This window comes from Vanellus vanellus (genome assembly GCF_965231255.1).
Source record: "Vanellus vanellus genome assembly, chromosome: Z".
Taxonomy (NCBI): Eukaryota; Metazoa; Chordata; class Aves; order Charadriiformes; family Charadriidae; genus Vanellus; species Vanellus vanellus.
This window is the reverse complement of record NC_138908.1, coordinates 20,040,610-20,061,753: the sequence shown is the minus strand read 5'-3', so window position 1 is coordinate 20,061,753 and position 21,144 is coordinate 20,040,610. Positions and strand designations below refer to the sequence as shown.

Sequence of the window (21,144 nt, the reverse complement as noted above, 5' to 3'; positions counted from 1 at the left end):
ACCATCTAAAAATGAAATATTTTTTTGAAAGCAAAACAAAACCACCCCTTTGTTCACCACTTCTGTTTTTTTGTGTGTTTTTTTTTTTTTTTTTTTTTTTCCCAAAGCTGTCACTGTGCATTTCCTCCTATAAGGGGGGATTCAGCATTCATCATGCTAGAATGATTCATGGGAGAGAAAAAGGAACGAACATAGGCAACTCAGAAAGATCAGTTTCCAATAATTCCCACGATTCAAGGACGTTCTGAATGGCTAGTTTCCAGGATAGAAGTAGGCAAAGACATGCGAATAAAAATTCTAATCGAAGTGATAAGTAAAGTACACATCAAAACAAGAGGCCAGATTAAACAGAGATAGTCCTTTATAAGATCACAGCCTCAGTTTGCCGATTTTTCAGTTGCTACCAGAAAGACTGGTTTTAAGTAAACTTGCACCTCCCTGTACTCCTACAAATACTAGTCTCTTAAGTAAATAGCAGCAAAATTCAACATACTTGATAAAACTTTGAGCAAAACAGTATTTGCTTTTGAAGGGGCTCATGTCTTCCTCACTCGTCTAAAGATTTAGTTGCATTTTTTTTTAAAGTGGTGTACTTGTTTCTAAAACATCACAAAGCACTTTCATCAGCCAGTGAGTACAAACAAGACCACCAGGAAAAAAGACAGGCAGAATCGTAACTCCAGAAAGGTCACTCAGTTTTCTACATGAGTTCACAGAATCAAATAAAAACCTCAGTTGCTTCTCCTAACAGCCACAATATCTGGAGCTGGTAAGGAGGTAGTTTTCTGAACACCTGGAGGGTGCGCACACGTGTGTGAGCATGTGGTTGGGTGGGTCAAGGGGGGAGGGGGAAATCAATGCAAGATAACTGCAGGTTTTCATATGGTGCAGTGCTCCTCTACCCTACTGAGACCTCCCCTGGAAGTTCCTCATCAGATGTGAGGCTAAGATAAAGCATTTTCTTTCTCATGATTTGTGCTATCTTCCTTCCTTGTGCTCTTCTTATCTTAATCTCTGTAAACCACAGATACAAGGTTTATCTCAAGGCTTCTCTTGCCCCTCCATTTTCATTGCATATTTCTTTTACTTTGGTTTTCATACAAATATCCTGCTAGAAGGATTTTGCTTAAGCTGCCTTGCATACTCTTCTGAGACCCTCTTTCTTAATGACAGATTTTCTTAATGATAGAAAACATATTTGTGTTATTTTATATCCCTTCCCTATGTTAGTAATTTCCTCACTGATCTGAAAAAAAAAAAGGTAGTGTTTTTGCAGTAAAGTCAAAAGTAATTTTACTTATTAGCAAGCTCACCACCCATTCAATTATGGAAGACAAGAATTTTTTTAAAAAAGGAAGAATCCTCTTAACAGATAACAAGTAACATTTTGAGCTACCTGAAACTTCAGCTCCTTACACGTTTTAGTACTTAATTTTTTTTTTCTCACAGTTATAATGGACTCATATTTTGCCAGAGATTCAAATTATTACACAGCCTGTTGTAATCTAAAGTAGAAGGACAGAAAAAAAAAAAGGTAAGTTTTCTTTTTGCATTTCTTTAAGATAATCATTTCACTATACACATAATTCTAGTGGATGTTGGCTGTTCACTTAAATGCACAGGATATACTAGCCAGCAGCTCATCTCCACCAGACTTTGAAAGAAACTGACATATCTGGGGCATGAACTCAAGAGGTGCTGAAACACAAGCTCCCATATAAGGCCTTCAGAGGGAAAGAGGTAAAAGAAGGAATAAGTGATAGGGAAGCAGAATATTCCATTTTAAAAAGGACAGTGACTAAAGAATTAGAGACTTATTGTAGACTGAATGTCAGTTTAAGAAAGAGGTAACAATGTCTTCAATTTGAGCCACATCATGTCATGTATTTTTAATTCAAAAAGCATCACGGACATGATGGATACAAAAATGGAGATAATTTAAATTTTTTTGTAAACATCTACAAAGTTTATCTTAACCTAAAAAGTATACAAGACAAGGTGCTACTGAAGTCTAGTTTAGAGTATTCCAAACGTAGTTCACCATTTTGCAAATATCAATTTTGTTCATGCTAGTGATTCTTCAGTAGTGTACATTGGGTTGGAGTTTCAGGGAAACAACACTTAAATTTAGCGCAAGATCCTATAGTGAGCTCCGCAGAGAAAATAGTTCAGCAACACCTCCATTCCCTTGGTTTGACAAATATCTGCTAATATGGATGTTTATTGTACTAGGAAAGATGATAAGCAAACCTTTAATCTTCATAATGTAGGGGAATATACGCAAAATGAATTAACAGATTCTTGAAACAAGAAGTTTTATGCTACCCAATTGTGACAGCTGATCTGGGTCTTCTGTTCAAATTACTCTTGTGATGCAAAAAGAGACTACAAATTTTTTTGTATTAAGCAACTGTCTGTGACACTGAACTCCAGAAATGCTATTATCCTTTTGTTCTCCAACAGGCTTCTGGCTTTAAGAAAAAAACCTACACAACTCATTCTCGTTTTCAGTTGTCTAGTATAGATATAGAAAGTCACACTAATGCCTGCTAGGAGACTAATGTGAAAGCCGTGTCTCATTCTCTCATCATGGAGAGAAGAAATCTGACCCATTATCAAAAGCTAAGAAAGTTAGATAAAACACTTAAACACTTTCATGATCTTTTTTTATTTGTTTACCCATTTTGAGCTCTGCTTGTCCAAATCGAGTCTTTAATTCTGGAAGTACCCACTTTCACTCTCACTGGAATAAATCTGAAGTTTAATGTTGAGCTGTTGGTCAATTTTCATTAGCACCGAGCAAGCCAAAGTCAAGTATATCATAGCACTTAGAGTTACACCTAGATCAATTTCTTCCTCTGAAACCTGTTGCATGCTTAAGCTTTTCAAAAAGCAGTTACTAGCTAAATGCCTTAACAAGCACTGATGCACAAGGTATTATAAGCTTAAGGTTTTAGCATTTCACCATTTAAAAAGATGCTTGATAAAGGCTTGATAAATGTTTTTTTTTAAAGTAAGTTTCTGTACTAGTGGCCTTAAAAATTCTGAGAAATACCAAATCAACAGAACTCTGTACAGAAACAATAGGAGACACTAATCTGGAAAGTTTCCACTAATTTCATTGCCTAAATCATTGTATGATCTTCCAGCTAAATTTAGGTTTCCATTCAGTTCAGAAATAATATTGGGTGTTTCTTTAAGCTTGACCAAAACCAAGAAAAATTCATGGACTTATCCTGTAGTCTTATGATTAGCTGAAAGCAACAGCTTCTCTTATATTTTGTATGATTAATATTTGTCTAATTTTTTTTAATATTAATACCTGCCATTAATATTAATACATGCCACTGACAAGCTCAGTATGTCATTAGAATGACAGGGCAGCACATCCTATGTTAATGTTGTGTATTTTAGAAAAATGTTTAGCTGCTCTGATTTCTTACACAAGATATAACCAGTCCCCATAAATATATTTTCTACTCAAGAAAATCCAAGTAGAATGCTAGCCCTTAAACTAGCTTGCACTCAGCTGAATTACCTACTTTTCTTCCTCCCTGATTACTAGAATTATTGCAAGATTTTTTCTTATTGTATGCTGAGACCACTGAAGACAACTGATGAAATTTAGCAGTCCAGTGGGACATCAGTATTTGACCATGCCGGTGATTTTAACCCTCCAGAAGCTTTCTAAAACACTTGGAAGATATTTCAGTTTTTGCCTGTCTGTTACCCAAGCATCAGTCTTTTGACCCTATGAGTATTAATGCATTACAGTTTATCAAGACAGTGATGACTTCAAGTGAAAAGAATACCTGTAACCAAGAGATTCAGAATTAAAAAACAGAATAGTTTACCAGAAATACTTGTTTGTGTATCTTTAATACCATCTCCAGCATTCTTTCCTAAATAGTGTTTCTGCCTATGATGTAATCTCAATTTGTTCTAAATGCTACTTCTAAGAACACAGACACAAAACCAGTGTGTTAATGTTTCACAAGGTACATCCCTTTATTATTGTAATCACAAAAACATGATTTTGTACAGGAATGTTTAAGTGAACATTAATCGATGCAATTAAATTTGTTTCATAAAGATCAGGTAAACGTACTACAGATCATTGTATTGTAAAGAACAAAAATATCAGCTTTCTGGCCTTGCAGTGCACATTTTAGTGCAAGTATTAAGACACAATAGTGTTCAATTCAGCAATGTATTGCAGAACATCATGCCACAGTCCACTTCAAAGAGGGTCAGGACATGCAGCTTATTAATAAAATGCTGTAGTATATAAAAAAAGCCACATGTTAATTCATAAAATATATAGTGGTTTATTTGGATGATTTAAAGTGATTTCACTGTGGAATTTAGCTTTATCCAGGACAAACATCCAGAGTGTCTTGTCATTTGGAATATTCTTCTTTTAGGCAATGGCTTTGGCTTCAGGTAGGAATGCCTCCCAGTATTTTATTAGCTTGAAGAGAAGGGAAAAACACTCATTATTAAGTCCTAAATGTTGGAAAAGAAAACACATATACCTTCCTTCCTCTTGTGGTAAACTTAGCTCCACTGGACAAAGTAAGAACATAGGTGCTTCATATTATCCATTCACATTATTACATAATGCAAGTAAAAATACAAGTAATAAATATACAAATCTGCTCAACAGCAACAGAGTTGTTACCACACATTGAAAACAATGCTATAGAATACAGTTACACAGAATTTATTTGCAAGCTCAGTTTGCTATTCTTACCTCTAAGGCTACCACTTTTTTTTTTTTTTTTATAATTAAAACAAGCCAGAAGGTTATATTCCTGGAATGAACAAAGGAAAGACTCTAGACACTCTTTTAGGAGCAACGTTACTTCTGAGTCACTGGAAACTGTTTTACTGCTTTACAATATTCAGTAATATTTTATACTTTTTAAAAAGAGCAATAAACATTTAAGTATTAAAGTTTCTTCAGTAAGTCTAAGTACATATCAATTACAATTTACTCCAATCTATAAGTGAAAGTATTACTTCAGCTTCAGAAGAAGACAAGACCTTCCTCTCGTGCATATATTCCTAAGGGAGCTTCTCCCTTGCTTCCCTGAATTAAAGCTGTGCAAGGAAGCATAGCAATCCTTGGGAAACTGCAATCACTATGTTATTCTTCAATACAGTACAGACTAGAAGTAGTTCTTTATGTTTTAGAAACTGTTATACTTAAAGCCTGTCTTATTTTTAATTAACCTAATATGGAACGTATTACATATTAACTTGTACAAAACTTAAAATTTATCTTACCTGCTGTTGTGTTTGCACTAACGACTCTAAGTACTTGATAATAACAGTTTTAAAGTCTTTCACTCGTTCCTTCTGTTAACAAATAAATTATGGCATATTAACCTCTTCACCAATTTTACTTGGAATGTCAGTATTATCTAAAGTAAAACTGTCATTTACTTGGACAAAATTATACGTGCCTCAAATCTTCCCACTTCCTTTCGAATGGTTTTGGAGATCTGTTCAAAATCTTTTTCCCCTTGCTGAACTTTTGTCTCCCACTGGCAAAGGAAAGACATGCAGAGATAAGACTTTGTGTTGTCCATTCAGTCTATCAGTATCTGAACTTTTTTTAGTATATTAGAGATAGTCACTCAAAAGCTGAAAGGGCCCTATTTGTTTTTTTTTGGCATACTTAAGAGGAAGTTTTACAATAACATTTTCAAAGTAACAATTTGTGTAATACGGTATCGTCAGATCGGTTAAAACAATGGTATCTCTAAGGTAATGCTATCTGTAGATGAAATGTGAAAATATCTTAGTATTACCATTAAGGAACACTTAGTAACATTTTTTTAAAGATTCTTTAGAAAAGAAAAAGGTTCTCTAAAGTTTTATCTGCTATTCCATTTACGAACACTGCTGAAAAAAGAATCTAAACCTGTAAGTTTTCTGTGACTACCTGTCCAATCAAGTGTGGAAGAGTCTCAAAAGTTAATTCCCTATACCTTCCTAATCCCGGAAGAGATGATTAAACCTTCATCTCTGCCTATGGTCAAGTGTATGATTATCTCTATCATACTTCTGTTGCAGATGACAAGCTATTAAGGACGTGTTTATTGGCTTTCCAGTCAGAATGCATGTTGCTTAAGCAACCCGCAGCACGTGCTTTCTTACTCCGTGGGAACTGTTTTCAGAGAAAGCAGGAGCAGAAAAGTTATTACAGGTAAGAAGAGCACAAAAGGAAAATTCTCAGAAAGTGATGTTACTTGTGGGGTTTTGCCATATTGGGAGTGTAGTGTTCATGTAACAATACATGACAGTAGGTTATGTTTCTCCTTAGTTTATGGGTAAAGACATCCAGCTACACAATAAGAGATCATCATCAACTACATTACCTTATAACTGCTTTTACACACCTCTTATATTGTAAAATTTAAGCTAGCTGTGTATACTCTGAAAAAAGCTATCGGCCTCACACTTCAGATGCATGCAGGCTATCAGATATTTAAAATGCAACTGTATCTGTTCATCTCAACATATTAACTGAGTCATGGGAGCCAATACATCCAGTAACACTTATCTTCCTCAGTAAAAGGCAGTAGGGAGGCAACATACTTCAATATAGCATATTCCTGTTAGCAATCCAGTCATGCTATTTATTCACAAAAGCATTTTGTGGTGCAGTGTCAAGTTACTATTGTAATACGAGATGAACATCATGTATCGTCCAATAAATATCTATGTATTTATATTTTTAGTTTATAATTATTCAGAGTCCTCTTATTGCCTTTTCAGATATACATTAGGAAGCTATGCAATAAGTTATAATAGGATATCCTTCACCAAAGAACAGCCTGAAGAGTTACCTAATAACCGAAACATTACAAAACTCAGCCAAGGAAAAGGTAGGTTAAGACTGCCTATGCCTTCCTACCACAGCAAACAGAGGTGCCTGAGACTTCAGTGAAAGCCTCTGTAGGCCTAATGGATCCAACATCCCAGTTTCACCATGCCCAAATGCCAGGTCCTATATGAATTATCACTGGATAATAGACTGCCATCTTATAGCTTCTGACAAGGAGAAGTTTCTCCTTATTCAATAAGGTATTTCTAGGACCATTCTTTGGCCTTTTATCTGCAAAAAGCAACTGAGCCATAGATGAAGCTTAAGCTACGTAGGCTTCCACTTTGCTATTTCTCTGCCAGAAAGACTACTGTTACAGAATTCAGCAACTCTGAACATATTTCAATGGCAGCATTTTGATCAGCACATTCAAATTGTGGGTTTACTAACAACCTCTAATCATCCAATAAAGGAGGAAAAATAAATCCTTCAGGAACAACATCGTTAATTCTTTTAATACTGGGACTGAGAAAGGATCACTGAGTATTTCCTACTACTTCCAATGCTCAGGAATTATTTTTGACAAGGTGTTCCAGCTCACTTGTATTGTGGATGGATGGGTGACATCAAGAGAGGCAACCAGCAAGAGTGTGGTCACACAAGAGCGACACTAAGTTTTCCCAGTAAACAAAGGCCTTTTTTAAGAAAAAGAAAGCCAAATTAATGAGTAACTTCAACACCAGATGCAAAATGTATTGAAGGGCAGAAAGAACAAAGCAGCATGAGGTTAGTGACCAATGAGGAAGCCAAACAAAGTAACTGCGTAAGATAGCTTGAAATCTGCAATGACGTACTCCCATTATTTAATGGGAGAATAGTGGTGCATAATTAGAACGCAGTAATGTTAAATAATTAAGTTGTCCTACCTCTTCAATTTCCTTAGTGAAGCATGACAGAAAAAGTGTATAAATTATGACACTTCAACATGTTAGATTTATTTTTACTGAAATTACACCATATATACATACATGTATATATGGGTAGATATGCTGCATAATCAAGCAAAACATGGGAACAATTCTCCATTAGTCGTCTTAGCTGGATTTTAGCTTTAGAAGCCAAGAGATGCTCCTCTGCCTACCCAAGTGATCTGTTAACAGTTAAAAGCATTATTTAACTTGTCCATGTTCCCCTCCTCCCACCTCCCAGACTCTGTAGAGACAGTATTAACTGCCTTACAGATCTTACAATAAGTAACAATTGCACACAGTTAATATTTTAAATAAATTTCTTTTAACAATTTCAGTAAATCTGGAAAACAGAAAAATGACTGATTTGTAAATAAAAATGATATAAAGTAGTGCATTAATGTAGAATGAATGAGTTAATGCAGAAAGACTGACCTCCAAAATAATGTTTGATAACATTACCTCTTTTATCTCATCTTTAGCTTGCTGCAATTTATCAGGTTTGTTGGCAAGTTGGAGCTTTGCTTCAGCTTCACGTTTTTTTTGTAAAGTGACCTGAGCATCTTGCCACTTCTGCCAGCATTTCATTCGATGATCAAACACACCCTGAAAGGACAGACAAATTTATTTAACAACTGGAATTGTTAGAGCTATCTAAATTCCTTGTAGGAAAAGGTAATTCTGGATAAAACTGGAACAAGTATACTCAAGGAAACCTCAGTGTGACTACCACGTCTTCTTGCATTTCATTTAACAGCATGCTTGCACAGTTCAATACCTTCCACAAATAACAGGATATTCAAAAAGCCTTTTCAAAGCAGACACCTTAGTGCCCCAAACCATTTTACATTCCTCATTCCATCAAAAGACCGCCAAAAGAACCACTACAAAGTGCTCTATTAAGCAAATACCTCTCTAAATGCAGATTCTAGTGAACTTTTCATGCATATGGATTACCTGCTTATCCAGCAATACATTTTTGCCAGCAATGGACTAAGGTAGCAGAATCAAAGTATACATATTAAAAAAAAAAAAAAAGAAAGAAAGAAAATAAAAAGAAAAATATATACTCCCAACAACCTGGCAAGTTCAAAGATATTGCTGGATAAAATTTGTAGACAACCCTACCCATAGCAAAAACTAATTATGCCGTAGAGCATGACTTACACCAAAATTTAATATTTTCTTTAATGAGACGTAGATCCACAAACTGTATTTGTTTCTTATTTACAGAAACTATTGGCTATCTACCAAATGTGGCTAAATTATGTTCTCGAAAATTTATGAGCATACTGTAAAAAGTAGTAACCTGAAAGAAACAAGTACAGTATGCTTAGACACAGTAGTGCATGGTGTCCCCAAATACTGTGCACAACTAGTACTGTTCAAAGTAGATGATGTTCACCATTTACATTTTGTCTGGATCTTATTAATCCATTCCCATCTTTGATCACAACCATTTGTATCATTGGAATAAATGATCATAGATGCATGAGTTTTACTCAGCTAGAACTTCAAGCAGAAACTTAGTCTTAACTGTGTTACAACATGTGCAAATGCACTCATTCATTTACCCTAAATCTACAAGTTGAGTAATGTGACTTTAAACACCAAAATCAGTGGTTTTCCTAGTAGTACTTACTTTTACTGCAGCAATGAGACGAATGTAATCACCGAGCAGTTCTGAGAACACGTAGAAATCAGCAAAAGCTTGTTCTTGATGCAATTGATCTATCTTCTCCTCAACTTCTGCAAGCTGAGACAAAGCTCTAGACAGAGCAGTGTGGTCCTCAGAGTTACCTAACATGGCAGCACTTTTAGCAAAGGCAGCTGTGTTAGCTGAAAGTTCTGAAATACAGGAGTAATGTTCAGTACAATGTAATTGATTTGTTATATTACTCTGCAGCATACATCAGTGGAGCAGAGACCTCTGCCCTATTTCAAACCTAACTTCACCAACTAAAAAATATAAGCTGTATTTCCTAAAGCTCATGATAAAATACACAAAGAGATCACAATGAAACCACATTTAGGAGAAAAAATCCTGCACAAAAAACCCCTCTCAATCAGTAAGTATTTTGTTGAGCCTGTTAACGTCATGCCTACTCTGTCTAGCAAAATACATGGAAAAAACTTTCACTTTGCTATTATCTAATTGCCTAGTTCAGAGAAAATGCAAGCCCACAAAACAAAAGCCAAGTCACCTACAGAGCATATTCAAAACAATTTTAACAAGTCTATAGCACAGTTGTTCCATGCAGTTGAGACTGGGAAAAAACCCCAACTGTTTCACAAAACCACCACCCCTATGAGTGGAATTTATTTCTGTTGGACTACTTTATTGACTAAAATACCTTTAATTGTGCATACTGTAATGTATTTCCACATTCTGACAAGCCTTCAAAGAAAAAAAAAAAAACCAACAACAACAAAACCCATATACCAGCATGGCTAGCATCTACGAAGGTAAAGTTTTAAGCTTACTTATTAACAAATACTAGGACAATTGACTCATCAAATCCCATGTAAGTCATCCTGTATGAAGTTAAGTCCCATGAAGGACCTTTGAACAAATGTTAATCCAAATTACTTCAGGATTAAAAGAGCAGGTTTGTTTGCAACTCTGCTGCTTCTGAACACCACAAATATTTGTAGAAGCAAAATGTCTTCAGATATTTAAAACCCTTAAAATTTAAAAACAACTCTCAAAAAAATAAACACTTCTTCAAATCTATGAGCAGGTGTCAAATCAACAGTAAACAAATACTTTGATTTTCTGTTACTTCTTAAATTACTCTTTAGTCTTAAGGACATCTGGCCAAAGATTTTTTACTACAAAGAGTAATTCCTGATAGAGTTATGAGAAAGCAACTTAGGACATTTTCACGTACTTTTGAAAGTGTAGAGCTGAAAGGTGACCTCATGTTTTAACATAACACAGTAGTGCCAGAAGGCACATTTATGGTCTTCCTTAACTACAAATCAAAGTTTTGGTGTATTTTTTAAAATAATCTGATGGAAAGCGATCTTTGACATAAGAGTTGCACAGGTGATGAAAATTTAAACTTACAGGCTTTGCTTCTCTCTAAAATAAGTAAACCAAAGTCTGATATTCTGAAACTGCTTATCTTTCCAGAAAAGTTTACCTTAAAAGTAGCTTGGTGATGTTATCATTATGTGAACAAAATTAAGAATAGTAAATTCCTGTTTAAGATCTTAAATTCAATTAACAGAGCAATACTGAACCAAAAGATGTTTAAATGGATTTATGCAGCCACTTTTTGTTCAGAAGCAAATGACTCTTGCCATGAGACCTAGATATTTATGGATGTCTACCGTAGTAGAATCACTGTCTAGGTATGGTACTGAATCTCTGCAAGAAAAAAAATTATGCTAAATCAATATCGTAACTTCAGGAATGATAGATATTTTGGTTAAAATTAAGATTAAAAAAGGTATACAAAAATGCTACAGCAGTTTAAACTAAAAGGTAAAATTAGAAGATTTCTGCATTGAAATGTACTGTATAACTCAATTAGTTAATTAGTTAAGAGCTCTGACATACTAAGCTCTTGTTTCATAACTATATCCTACAGTTCTAAGCACTTCAGTTCATGGACCGCATAAAAGTAAAGTTACCTTTTCTGTGGCAGACTAGTGCTTCAACACTGGTATGAAGTTTCCTAAGTTGCTGATCCAGATTCTCAAATTGCTGCTGTTTTTCTTCAAACCACTGACAAAAGATGAAAGAATCAAGCATTACAAATTAGATTACCAACAACATTTCTGGTTTTAAAGAAGCAAATTATCCACGTACTGCCAGGGTGGTCAACTGATACAGCTAAGAATTCAAGCCAATAGCCAAATTAATAACCCATTTTCTACTTCTACAGCTTTAAAATGCAATTGTTGAGGCTCATTAATTCGTCTCATTATTCAAGCCGAAAAATCAGCTCTTACTGCATCCGATTCATTCATCTTGATTGTCATTTTGTTGACAGCGTCGGCAGCCTTGTTCACCATCCTCAATATTCCTGCTCCACTCAGAGCCTGGGTGTTAACCGCTCTAGGCAGCTGGAATTGAATGACAAATAAGGGCAAACAGACTGGTTAAAAGGATGGAGGTTTAACTGGGCACAAGGGGGAAAGAAAAGGATATAGTGTTTTCTTTACTCCTATGTGTTTCAATATAGTGGAATCTAATTCCTCAGATTTACTACTTTTACATTCTCAAGAGGAAAACTTAAAAATATAGACTATTTACTTTTCTTCTACATCTTTACATTTAAATGGAACAAACAACCCACTTGTCCAAAGTTATTATGAACTAGCCAAAGGTCCTAACTAGCCACCTATACACACTACAGAGAACAAACTGCCACTACAGGAACAGAAAAGCTTGGACTTACAACAAATTAGACAGAAGAAATTCTGTAAAACATGTGATTGTAATGCAAGATTTTCACTCTGTGCTGATCATAAAAAGGTTGATGTCTTTTTGCTTTTCAGTATAGGCCAGATTTCAAAACCTACCTCAAGCATATCAACAGAACTGTGTATTTGCTTACTTAGAAATCCTCAGGGCTAAGTTAACAAACTTCAAATTTAATTGATATTATTCAGGCTAGACTGAATATGTCATACAAGGTGGCCCCTATGTCAGACTATTTACCCTTCATGTGATGTTTTGTCTGTCAGCAGCATTGACAAATCCACTGTAAGTTATCTGTCAATGATGCTTTTGTCAGTAGTGAGTTCTCTGTGACTTATTACTATAACTAAGATATTGACATTGACCAAAAGACAGTTCAATATTACAGGGTATCCACAATGCACATTTATAAAGACATATTATGCACCTTTAACGATATATTTAATACTGTGAAAGGTGCTAGATTGATAGCACGGGTGACTGAAGTCCTCTATTCATGCAATATCTAGCCTGGCCAGCAACACTGCTAGCATTTTCACATTATCCTACCAATACACCTCAAGTTGGACTCCTAGAGGCAAGAGAGCTGCTTGCAAGACAGTTTAATTCTTGATCTTATGTAACAATCAGTAACATTAATTACAAAATTTCACCATGTATGACAAGTTTCACTCAGAACTTGACAGACCAACATGCTTAAGAAGTTGCTGAACAGCAAATAGCTTTTGGTCACTATCACACAGTTTTATCAGAGGCAGAAGCACACCATTACCTAAGTAGCCATTCTGTCCCATTAAGGGTACAATCCAAAGTAATTTCATATGAATTTAGCAGATTAGGTCTCAATACAAAAACAATATATTGCTTTGTAGGTTACCATATCTAGAAACAAATAGGAGAACTTGAAAGAACTTAAATACCTCAGAACTTTCCAAGAACTGTCTTAAATCTGGATCCTGTAACAAGGTTGGGTGTTTTACTGTTCGTTGTAGATACCTATGATTTTAAAAATTAAAATATTAGATAACAAAACAGATTTAATGTGCCTGACAGCATTGAAAAGTGTCCTTCATCTAAAGAATGGGTACAATGCAGCACATAATCTCCCTCATTATCTAATGGGGCTTGAACACTCTACAAAAGTCACCTCTAAAGGGTCAGACGATAGTACAGTCTCCATGCCCCTTCAATCCTTTGCCTCTCTGCTAACTGTTCAAACCAACTGGGGTTGTTTAGCCTGGAGAAAACGAGGCTGAGGGGAGACCTTATCACTCTCTACAACTACCTGAAAGGAGGCTGTAGTGAGGTGGGAGTCGATCTCTTCTCCCAAGGAACAAGTGATAGGACAAGAGCAAATGGCATCAAGTTGTGCCAGGGGAGGTTTAAATTGGATATTAGGAAAAATTTCTCCACAGAAAAAGTTGTCAAGCATTGAAACAGGCTGCCCAGGGCAGTGGTTGAGTCGCCATCCCTGGAGTATTTAAAAGATGGGTAGACGTGGTGCTTAGAGACATGGTTTAGTGGTGGTTTTCGGCAGTGTTGGGTTGATGGTTGAACTTGATGATCTTAAAGGTCCCTTCCAACCGAGGCAATTCTGTATTTGTCCATTCTGTCACCTTCCGCCAACAAACACTTAGGCTAAGTCCGATGCAGAGTTGCAAGCTAGGACCACTAAGCTGTTGAAACATTCACTTACTCCAGAAAGGCTGCCACAAAACCTGGAACTTCTGACCAAAAGTAACTGCAGCCCCATGCACTCCGTATACACCAAAGGTGTGGGCAGTGGTTTCTAACATAGCTTGTTTACACCAGAAACTCCTTAGGGTGGCACCTGCCATAACTGTATGTTACAGAGTGGTAAAATATTATGCTTCATATTTTCAACTGCTGAGTGAAGTCCTCCTCCTGTAATAACAGCAAATTTACGCCAGAAGAAAACAGATGAGCTTGTTTCAACATTCTTGTACAGTGTTGATCAGGCTTTTTGTTACAGATGATTCTGGCTGACTTATTTTAGAATTACAGGAAATCTTGGAAAGCAAGCTGATTATGCTTTAAGTATGAATTATTTATTTGCTAGCTAGACTAAAGCCTTCAACCCATATTAGTTTTAAAGGACTTATCCACACACCCCAGTCCCCCCCAAAAAAAACCCAAACCAACTCAATGCAACTCCTTCCCTTTGCATTTTCTTGTGTTTCTGCTTAGATCTAAAAACTGTTGATTTAACAAATATGGGTTGAAGACAGACATTTCAACAGTATTCTTCCCCTAAAACCAGCTGCCAAGTTTGTCTTCCACTAAAACATGCCGCAAGATTGTCATAATTGATTTTAACACTGCGTATTAACATAAAATGTGATGTTTACATGAGTGGTTTGTAAAAATCTACTACCTCAAAAGATCACAGGAATATATGAAAGCATGTGATATTGCCAATTAAGATGCAGTGACAATGCTGTCAATGGCACACACTACTTTTTGCAAAGCTTTAGTTTTGCTCAAGCCTCAGTTGCGAAGTATTGGTACAGGCCCAGTTACATTCATGAATTGCTTAGAAAATGTCCTAGAAAGTGATGTGAGCAGAGACTTTTAAGTGAAGGTCTGAGTATGTTGATATTTTAAATGTAATTTATTTTTTCCACCCTCTATGGACACCAGATCCTTATTTTTCTTCCTAAAGAAGCAAAGGGTTGCAATGAAACTATTTTATACGTTAGATTGCTCAACTTTTCCTTGCTTGTTCTACACTCAGTAGCATGTACAATCTGAATTTAATGTGGCAAGCTGCCAAAGATATTTTCCTTTAGAAACTTGCTGCTGGAGAACAGCTTTTACTCCAAGGGAGACTTCCAACACTTTCACTGGAGAGAACTGCCAATGTGCTCGAGGACACTTGGCAGGCAAACTTGTAGTAAGCAAGTTCAGTATTCTGTATTTCAGTGAACTCAACTAACAAAGTATATTGCTTTTCTGTCCACTTTACCCATAGTTCTCAGTTCAAAAACGCAAATTTCTTTGGTCTGACTTTCTGGGCAACATTAATATTTTTTCGACAGGTTTAGGCAAGAGCAAATATCTATGCCTCTAAAAATCATTTGAACACCTTGGTAGGTAGGTAACTTTTTGATTCTGAAAGGCAGACAGCTAAAGTTGGCATGACAAAAATGTTGCCCCTTGCCAGATAAGATATTCATAGTCTTTCTGAAAAAAAAAAAAAACAAATGAAATATACTGTGAAGTGTTCCCAAAGTTGTCAAAAGTGCTGAGGAGTGCGTTCCCCAGTGTGGAAGAAGTGCTCAACATCCACTAGAAGTGGTACACTAGAGTAACTCCTTTAACAAATAAATGAAAAAGCAGCCCTTAAAGTATGCACACAAGCTTGTGAATTGAACCTTTTCTAATCCTACTTCCATTGTTCAAGTAAACAACCAAGAGGGAAACTAATCATCTCTATTACAGATACCGGAAATTGTGCAGAAGCACGTGTTCAGTTATCTAAGACCAATTACTCTAATCCCAGCTGTTATTCCAAGTCTTCATATCTCACCACCACCTTTAGTATTAGACTTCTTGTATAACTAGAACACTTTTTACAGTTCCAGTCCAAGTGACAGAAGAATTTCAGTCACTTCTAGGTGCAATTTTAAGTGGCAAATATTAAGCTATATGCCAATTTTCAGTAACAGATAACTAAGACAGAACAACCTACCAGTATTTTGAGGTTCAGTATCATTTCAGATATTCTTCTGTTACTTAGGAAATTGAAAGATATTAGCAATGGGATTCTGAAGAGATTTTTTTGTTTAAGATTGGCTCTGGAGCTCTAGAAGGTCAAAAGCTTCCTACATTATCTGTTAGATAGGTCTTTCAACATACAACCCAAAACCTTTGACTTTTGCTAATTTTCTAGTTTAACTGAAACTGTTATATGGTGTAGTGTTCTCATATCATGCATCACAGCAATGGGCATATTATAAAATCACACCAAAATTAAGGCTGTATACTTGTGTAAATTCTACTAGTTACTTTCTAAAGGCTTTACTGGCCGTGTCAACAGGGGGAAATGATGTAGTTTATCAGTGACAGTACCCTTCCGCAGCAAAGATACTTGAACAATTTTAGCTGTATACCAGTGCTGGGTGACAGAGATCTGATATCTCTTATGCCGAAATTCATCTAGCCACATCAACATATTGTAAGTCATCACAAGGCTATTTTACTTTCAAATAACTGAAGGTCTCTTTCACCCATCTCCCTGCCCAAGAAGTGATTTTCTATGTAACAGATACACTGCTGAAGTGCCTTAATTCTTTAAACCCAAAATGCCTAAGTAAACTGATACAGTTTTACTTAATGTCTGCATTCTCAATTTTAAGCACCAACCAGTTTGGAAAGAGTTAGCTATAATCCTCCTATGAGTAAGGCTACATTTCCCATTATTAATGGTAATTATTACATTTCTACACAAAAATTTGGCAGCTGCATACAGCCTCCAGAATCCATCTAAATATAGATGGCCTAGACACCAGCTAGAGCCCACATAGTATATTACAAGTAATTCTGAGGCTAAACACATTTTAGTTAGATGCATACATTACCTTTCTAGAGCTGCTCTTCTTTTCTCTACAAATTCAGTAGATGAAGAATCTTCCTTGCCTACTTTAACCTTGGTCATGCCTTTAAAGAAAATGGCATCATATTGATTTTATTTTATCATAAATAAATCATTAACATAACTGTGTGATTAGAAGATAAAGCTCACCTAAGTTTATGTATTTAAGTCAAATTACAACGAAAAACGCAACACAGGAACAGAAAAAAACCCACATCAATACTGCATGCTGCATGGTTTTGTGGAAGCAGCTCCATGAAGTATGTAATTTCCTGTAATATATCGTGACTAAAGTTATACAAAACTCATTTAATTTGCATATATGATGACAATATAAATGAAGATCAGAGTCTTACTGGTCACTCATGTTCAGAAGAAGAAAACGGTTACCCAAATAAAGCAGAACAGGAAAGTAAATCTCAGGTTATAAGTCTATTAATTGGTAAGCTTATTACCAATATTTTCATTCTATTATTTTTTTAAGCTCTACAACTAAGAGTTTTTTAGCCAACTAAGGTAAACTAACCAGCTTTGAAAATTCTGAAGCATATCAACAGCTACAAACTGAATGGAGGATAAAATTAGCAGAATAAAATGTATGCAGCTTTACATCACTTCCTCTGCCCAAGTCAAAAGTGGCCAAAAAAATCTGACAGGGGAGCCAGTTATTGATGTATCATGGTATGGGAAAAACATCCAACCTCAGCAACAGAAGAACTCCAAAACTTTCAGACTGAGGTCAGTATTTTTCATGCTAAAGACTCAAACTCAGACAGTTTAGGAACCTGAGTCCTATCAAAAGCACCATGAAACACTGAACTTTCATAATTATTCTTATTTCCTAAAACACAGCTAAGGTATGTTATGATACATTCCAAACATCTTATTTCTACCTCTAGCATATTGCTGCTCTGTTAGTTCTGTGCTCCTCCAGCTAAAAGGTCTAAGTCTGAGATTCTGAATATGTACTCTGTGACCTGCCATGTCAACAGTTCCCAAAGTTGTTCCTCACCCCACCTCCCTTCTGGCTTTAGAATTTTCACACAGTAACCCATGGAGGGCACAGACAGCATCCTAACAGGAACAAGGAGGGACCCTTAACCTCTCATGAAGTCTTAGTTTTTCCCTTCTCTGTAACACGATGAAAATATATCCGATCAGCATTTTTTTCAAAGGTATACTACATAGCGTGACATAACTGTAAATCCACAAATTTATCTGTAAAATTGAATAGGTCTTTAAGTACAAGGATTAAAGTATTCAAACAAAGGTGAGGTAATTCACATACCCCATCTTTTGGCTAATATTAGAGTATTACTATTCATTAATATTTCACTGCAGAAAGCACAAAATGCTGCAGTTTAATATAAAAGATCCTTCACATTTGATAACAACAGAAGTTCATAGGGAAAAAACTGAATATGTAATTAAATGACCAATATGAGGAATTCCTAACTTGTGATATTCACAGTTAGTTCTAGATATCATGACAGGTTTCTTTCTCTGCTAATATAAACCTACTTAAATGCAAGTGTAAAGGCAGTCTCTGTAGCCCAAGCACTCTAATCCTTCACAGGAAAGGATCCATGACTTAATAGATTATTTTCTTAAGTAGTGAGGCAGTTTGGATGAATGACCAACTCTAGCTCACTACTGACTCGGTTTCATCCTGTTGTTCCACAGCCGGTAATTGACCACTTGAATTTGTGGCTAAGGTCTGAAATGACAGCCCCTCCCACCCGTCACCAAAATAAAGTTGGATTTTATAACTCCAGCCATTATCAACAGTGAAACACAATGAACAGACTAAGGAGTTTTGTACAATACACACTGCATGTATGATATTTTGTATTAAGACTTTAAAAATAAACATGTCATGTAAACATAGTATGCCATCTTATTTTCAGCTGTTTTGCCAGCTCTCTGCTTTGAGATGCCTCATTTTGAATCAGTCTAGTATCCCTTCTTTTCTCCAGAATTAGAAATGTATGGACTGCATATTTTTGGACAGAACTAAATACGACCTGTGCACTGAAGTTCAAGTCTAAAGTGGGAATTTCATGCTCTTTGGAAAATGTCCTACAGAGTCTGTGAGTTTTCCGAGCTTATCTGTAGCTTAACAAAGTCTCTATACAAGGATCTGAAGTGACAGCCAGTGCTTGCTTACACTGTGGTTAGTCCCAACATTTTACACGCTTCCTGGTGTATCAGTATTTATGCTGGTTTTGTTCAAGTGGTGCCTCTAATCCAGTCCAAGCTTTATCTTACAGATCAATTTGACTGTGATGCAAGCAATAGATTTTCATGTAATTGCACACTGTCATAAATGCCTTAAATGTTGTATCACCCAAAGGTGTAATGAGGCTTCTAGTCATGTCCTTTATAAGCCCTACTAGAATTTGTAATTAAACTTATTTTTGTTACTTGAAAAATTGGTTATTACAGAATCATACATTACTTTCATGAACTATGAAAAATTCAGATCAAATTTTCAATCCTAGACTGAAAAATGCAGTGCTTTTCGACAGAATTAAATGCATGATTTTCCCAAGCTTTCTGCTGCTTATATCTACTCAGTCTGCCTATTTCTACTTCTAAGAAAAGTTTCTGCTTTGATTAACTTTACAGACTAAAGTACTGAAAAAAAAAAGGTCCTACCTACATATCAAAGAGCATTCTACAGTCCAGTCAAATTATTTATAGGGGTAAGCAAAAAGACTTCAACAAGTTTTACTGCTTTAAATGTTTAGTTAATTTGAAAGAACCTTTACTACTCATAGTTCATAAAACTGAAGGTGCTTCAATGCATCAGGCATGCTTCTTCGTTTATGGAGAAAGGATCTGACCCTTCAAGGCATTCATGAAGACTAGCATCACTTGAAAGTGCTTTCTTAATTAGAACTTTGAAGAATTAACTAGCGGTTTTAGCATTCACCATGACCAAAAGAAACAAACTGAAGTATTAGAGAGGTGGAATACATATGAAGCTCTGTATATTGCAGGCAACTGATAACAGCACAAGTTAAAAATAAACTTTCATTTAACATCTTTGTTTTGATAGACTAATCAGCTCTTGAAGAGCAACAGTGAAGAAAGAATGATAGATAAGAAAGAGAAGGCCACGTATTAAGACAAATGTCCTTCTTATTATCAATGCTGGTCTGAGTTAGGAAGAGACATGTATATATCTTTCCAGTTTAACCTGAACTTTTTAAAAATACAGAACAGGAAGACTATTTCATAGTTTGAACCACCTGATAAGCAGTAAATAATATTTGTGCAGAAAAGTATTTATTTTACAAGCCCAACAGATATTGAAATGCTTTGTTTGTATTACAGTACTTAAATGACACTTAAATTCAACCTTACAGGAATTATACTTACCTACGATACTTTTTTCTGGAGCTGGAGGCACAATGTAACCAATATGCATGTACTTTGTTGCTAATTTGCTGTGCAAGCCAAGGAAATCACTGAATCTTCTTTTAACAGAGAATTCATTTTTGTGGAACATGGAAAGTGATGTCTTAAAAAAAAATAATATTATGAATTACTGATCCATTTACTCCGATATGATACAAAGTTATCTACAAATATTTGTTGCACCAGTTACCTTTGTTGTTACTCTGTATGCCATATAAGCATTCATGCCATCTCCTGTAAGAAAATTAAGATACTTATGCTAGGGCAAGTTATTTTAATTCCTCCACACACTTTTTGTTCTAAAATATACATTAAATAGCTTTCCATTTAAATACTAAAAACTTCCAAAAGATAACTGAATAAGAAATCATGCTAAAAGCTCAGAATAGTCTTCAAGGGATAAGACAATCTACGCTTACTAGGCTCAAGGAACTTACCAACTTTCTCCGGGTCTGATACATTGATTTCTATATCAAACAAATCTCCATTTGCTTCCTCTTCAATCTAGGAAAAAGATATGTCATATTTAACAAGGTAATGTGCATTCATATTACGTATGGTTACAAGGATAAGGGTACAGAGGAAGGAGGAGGAAAAGGCAGTATGTTTGTATAATTAAAAATCCCTTCCAGACCCACCATCCAATGCTAAGTGAGCATAATTTTTAACATTGATTGTCACTGCAACAAAGTTCAAGTGGTTGATTTGGCAGTGTTACATTTACGGTTGGATTTGATGATCTTAAAGGTCTTTTCCAACCTAAATGATTCTATACTTCTATCATTTTACATTTAAGCCTTCCTGCAAAAGGTTTTATTATGGCAGCCTTTTCTCAGGACTTGTTGGCCTCAAAACTTTTAGTAAATACTTA

The 21,144-nt window shown here is 35.6% G+C and overlaps 1 protein-coding gene across 2 annotated transcripts in view; it reads right to left on the bottom strand.

The window, feature by feature from the left end:
* Positions 1–3,996: 3,996 nt before the first annotated feature.
* The window catches only part of SNX2 (sorting nexin 2), a 36,448-nt gene continuing 19,300 nt past the window's right edge, over positions 3,997–21,144 (bottom strand). For both annotated transcript variants that reach the window (XM_082497566.1, XM_082497567.1), the window contains exons 4-15: positions 20,711–20,777; positions 20,464–20,507; positions 20,235–20,376; positions 16,837–16,915; positions 13,156–13,231; positions 11,764–11,877; positions 11,443–11,536; positions 9,446–9,651; positions 8,266–8,409; positions 5,469–5,549; positions 5,290–5,361; positions 3,997–4,471 (exon numbers count right to left, since the gene is read on the bottom strand). In XM_082497566.1, coding sequence (XP_082353692.1) covers positions 4,421–4,471; positions 5,290–5,361; positions 5,469–5,549; positions 8,266–8,409; positions 9,446–9,651; positions 11,443–11,536; positions 11,764–11,877; positions 13,156–13,231; positions 16,837–16,915; positions 20,235–20,376; positions 20,464–20,507; positions 20,711–20,777 — 1,170 coding nt within the window. In that variant the 3' untranslated portion in view covers positions 3,997–4,420. The remainder of the gene's footprint in view (positions 4,472–5,289; positions 5,362–5,468; positions 5,550–8,265; positions 8,410–9,445; positions 9,652–11,442; positions 11,537–11,763; positions 11,878–13,155; positions 13,232–16,836; positions 16,916–20,234; positions 20,377–20,463; positions 20,508–20,710; positions 20,778–21,144) is intronic.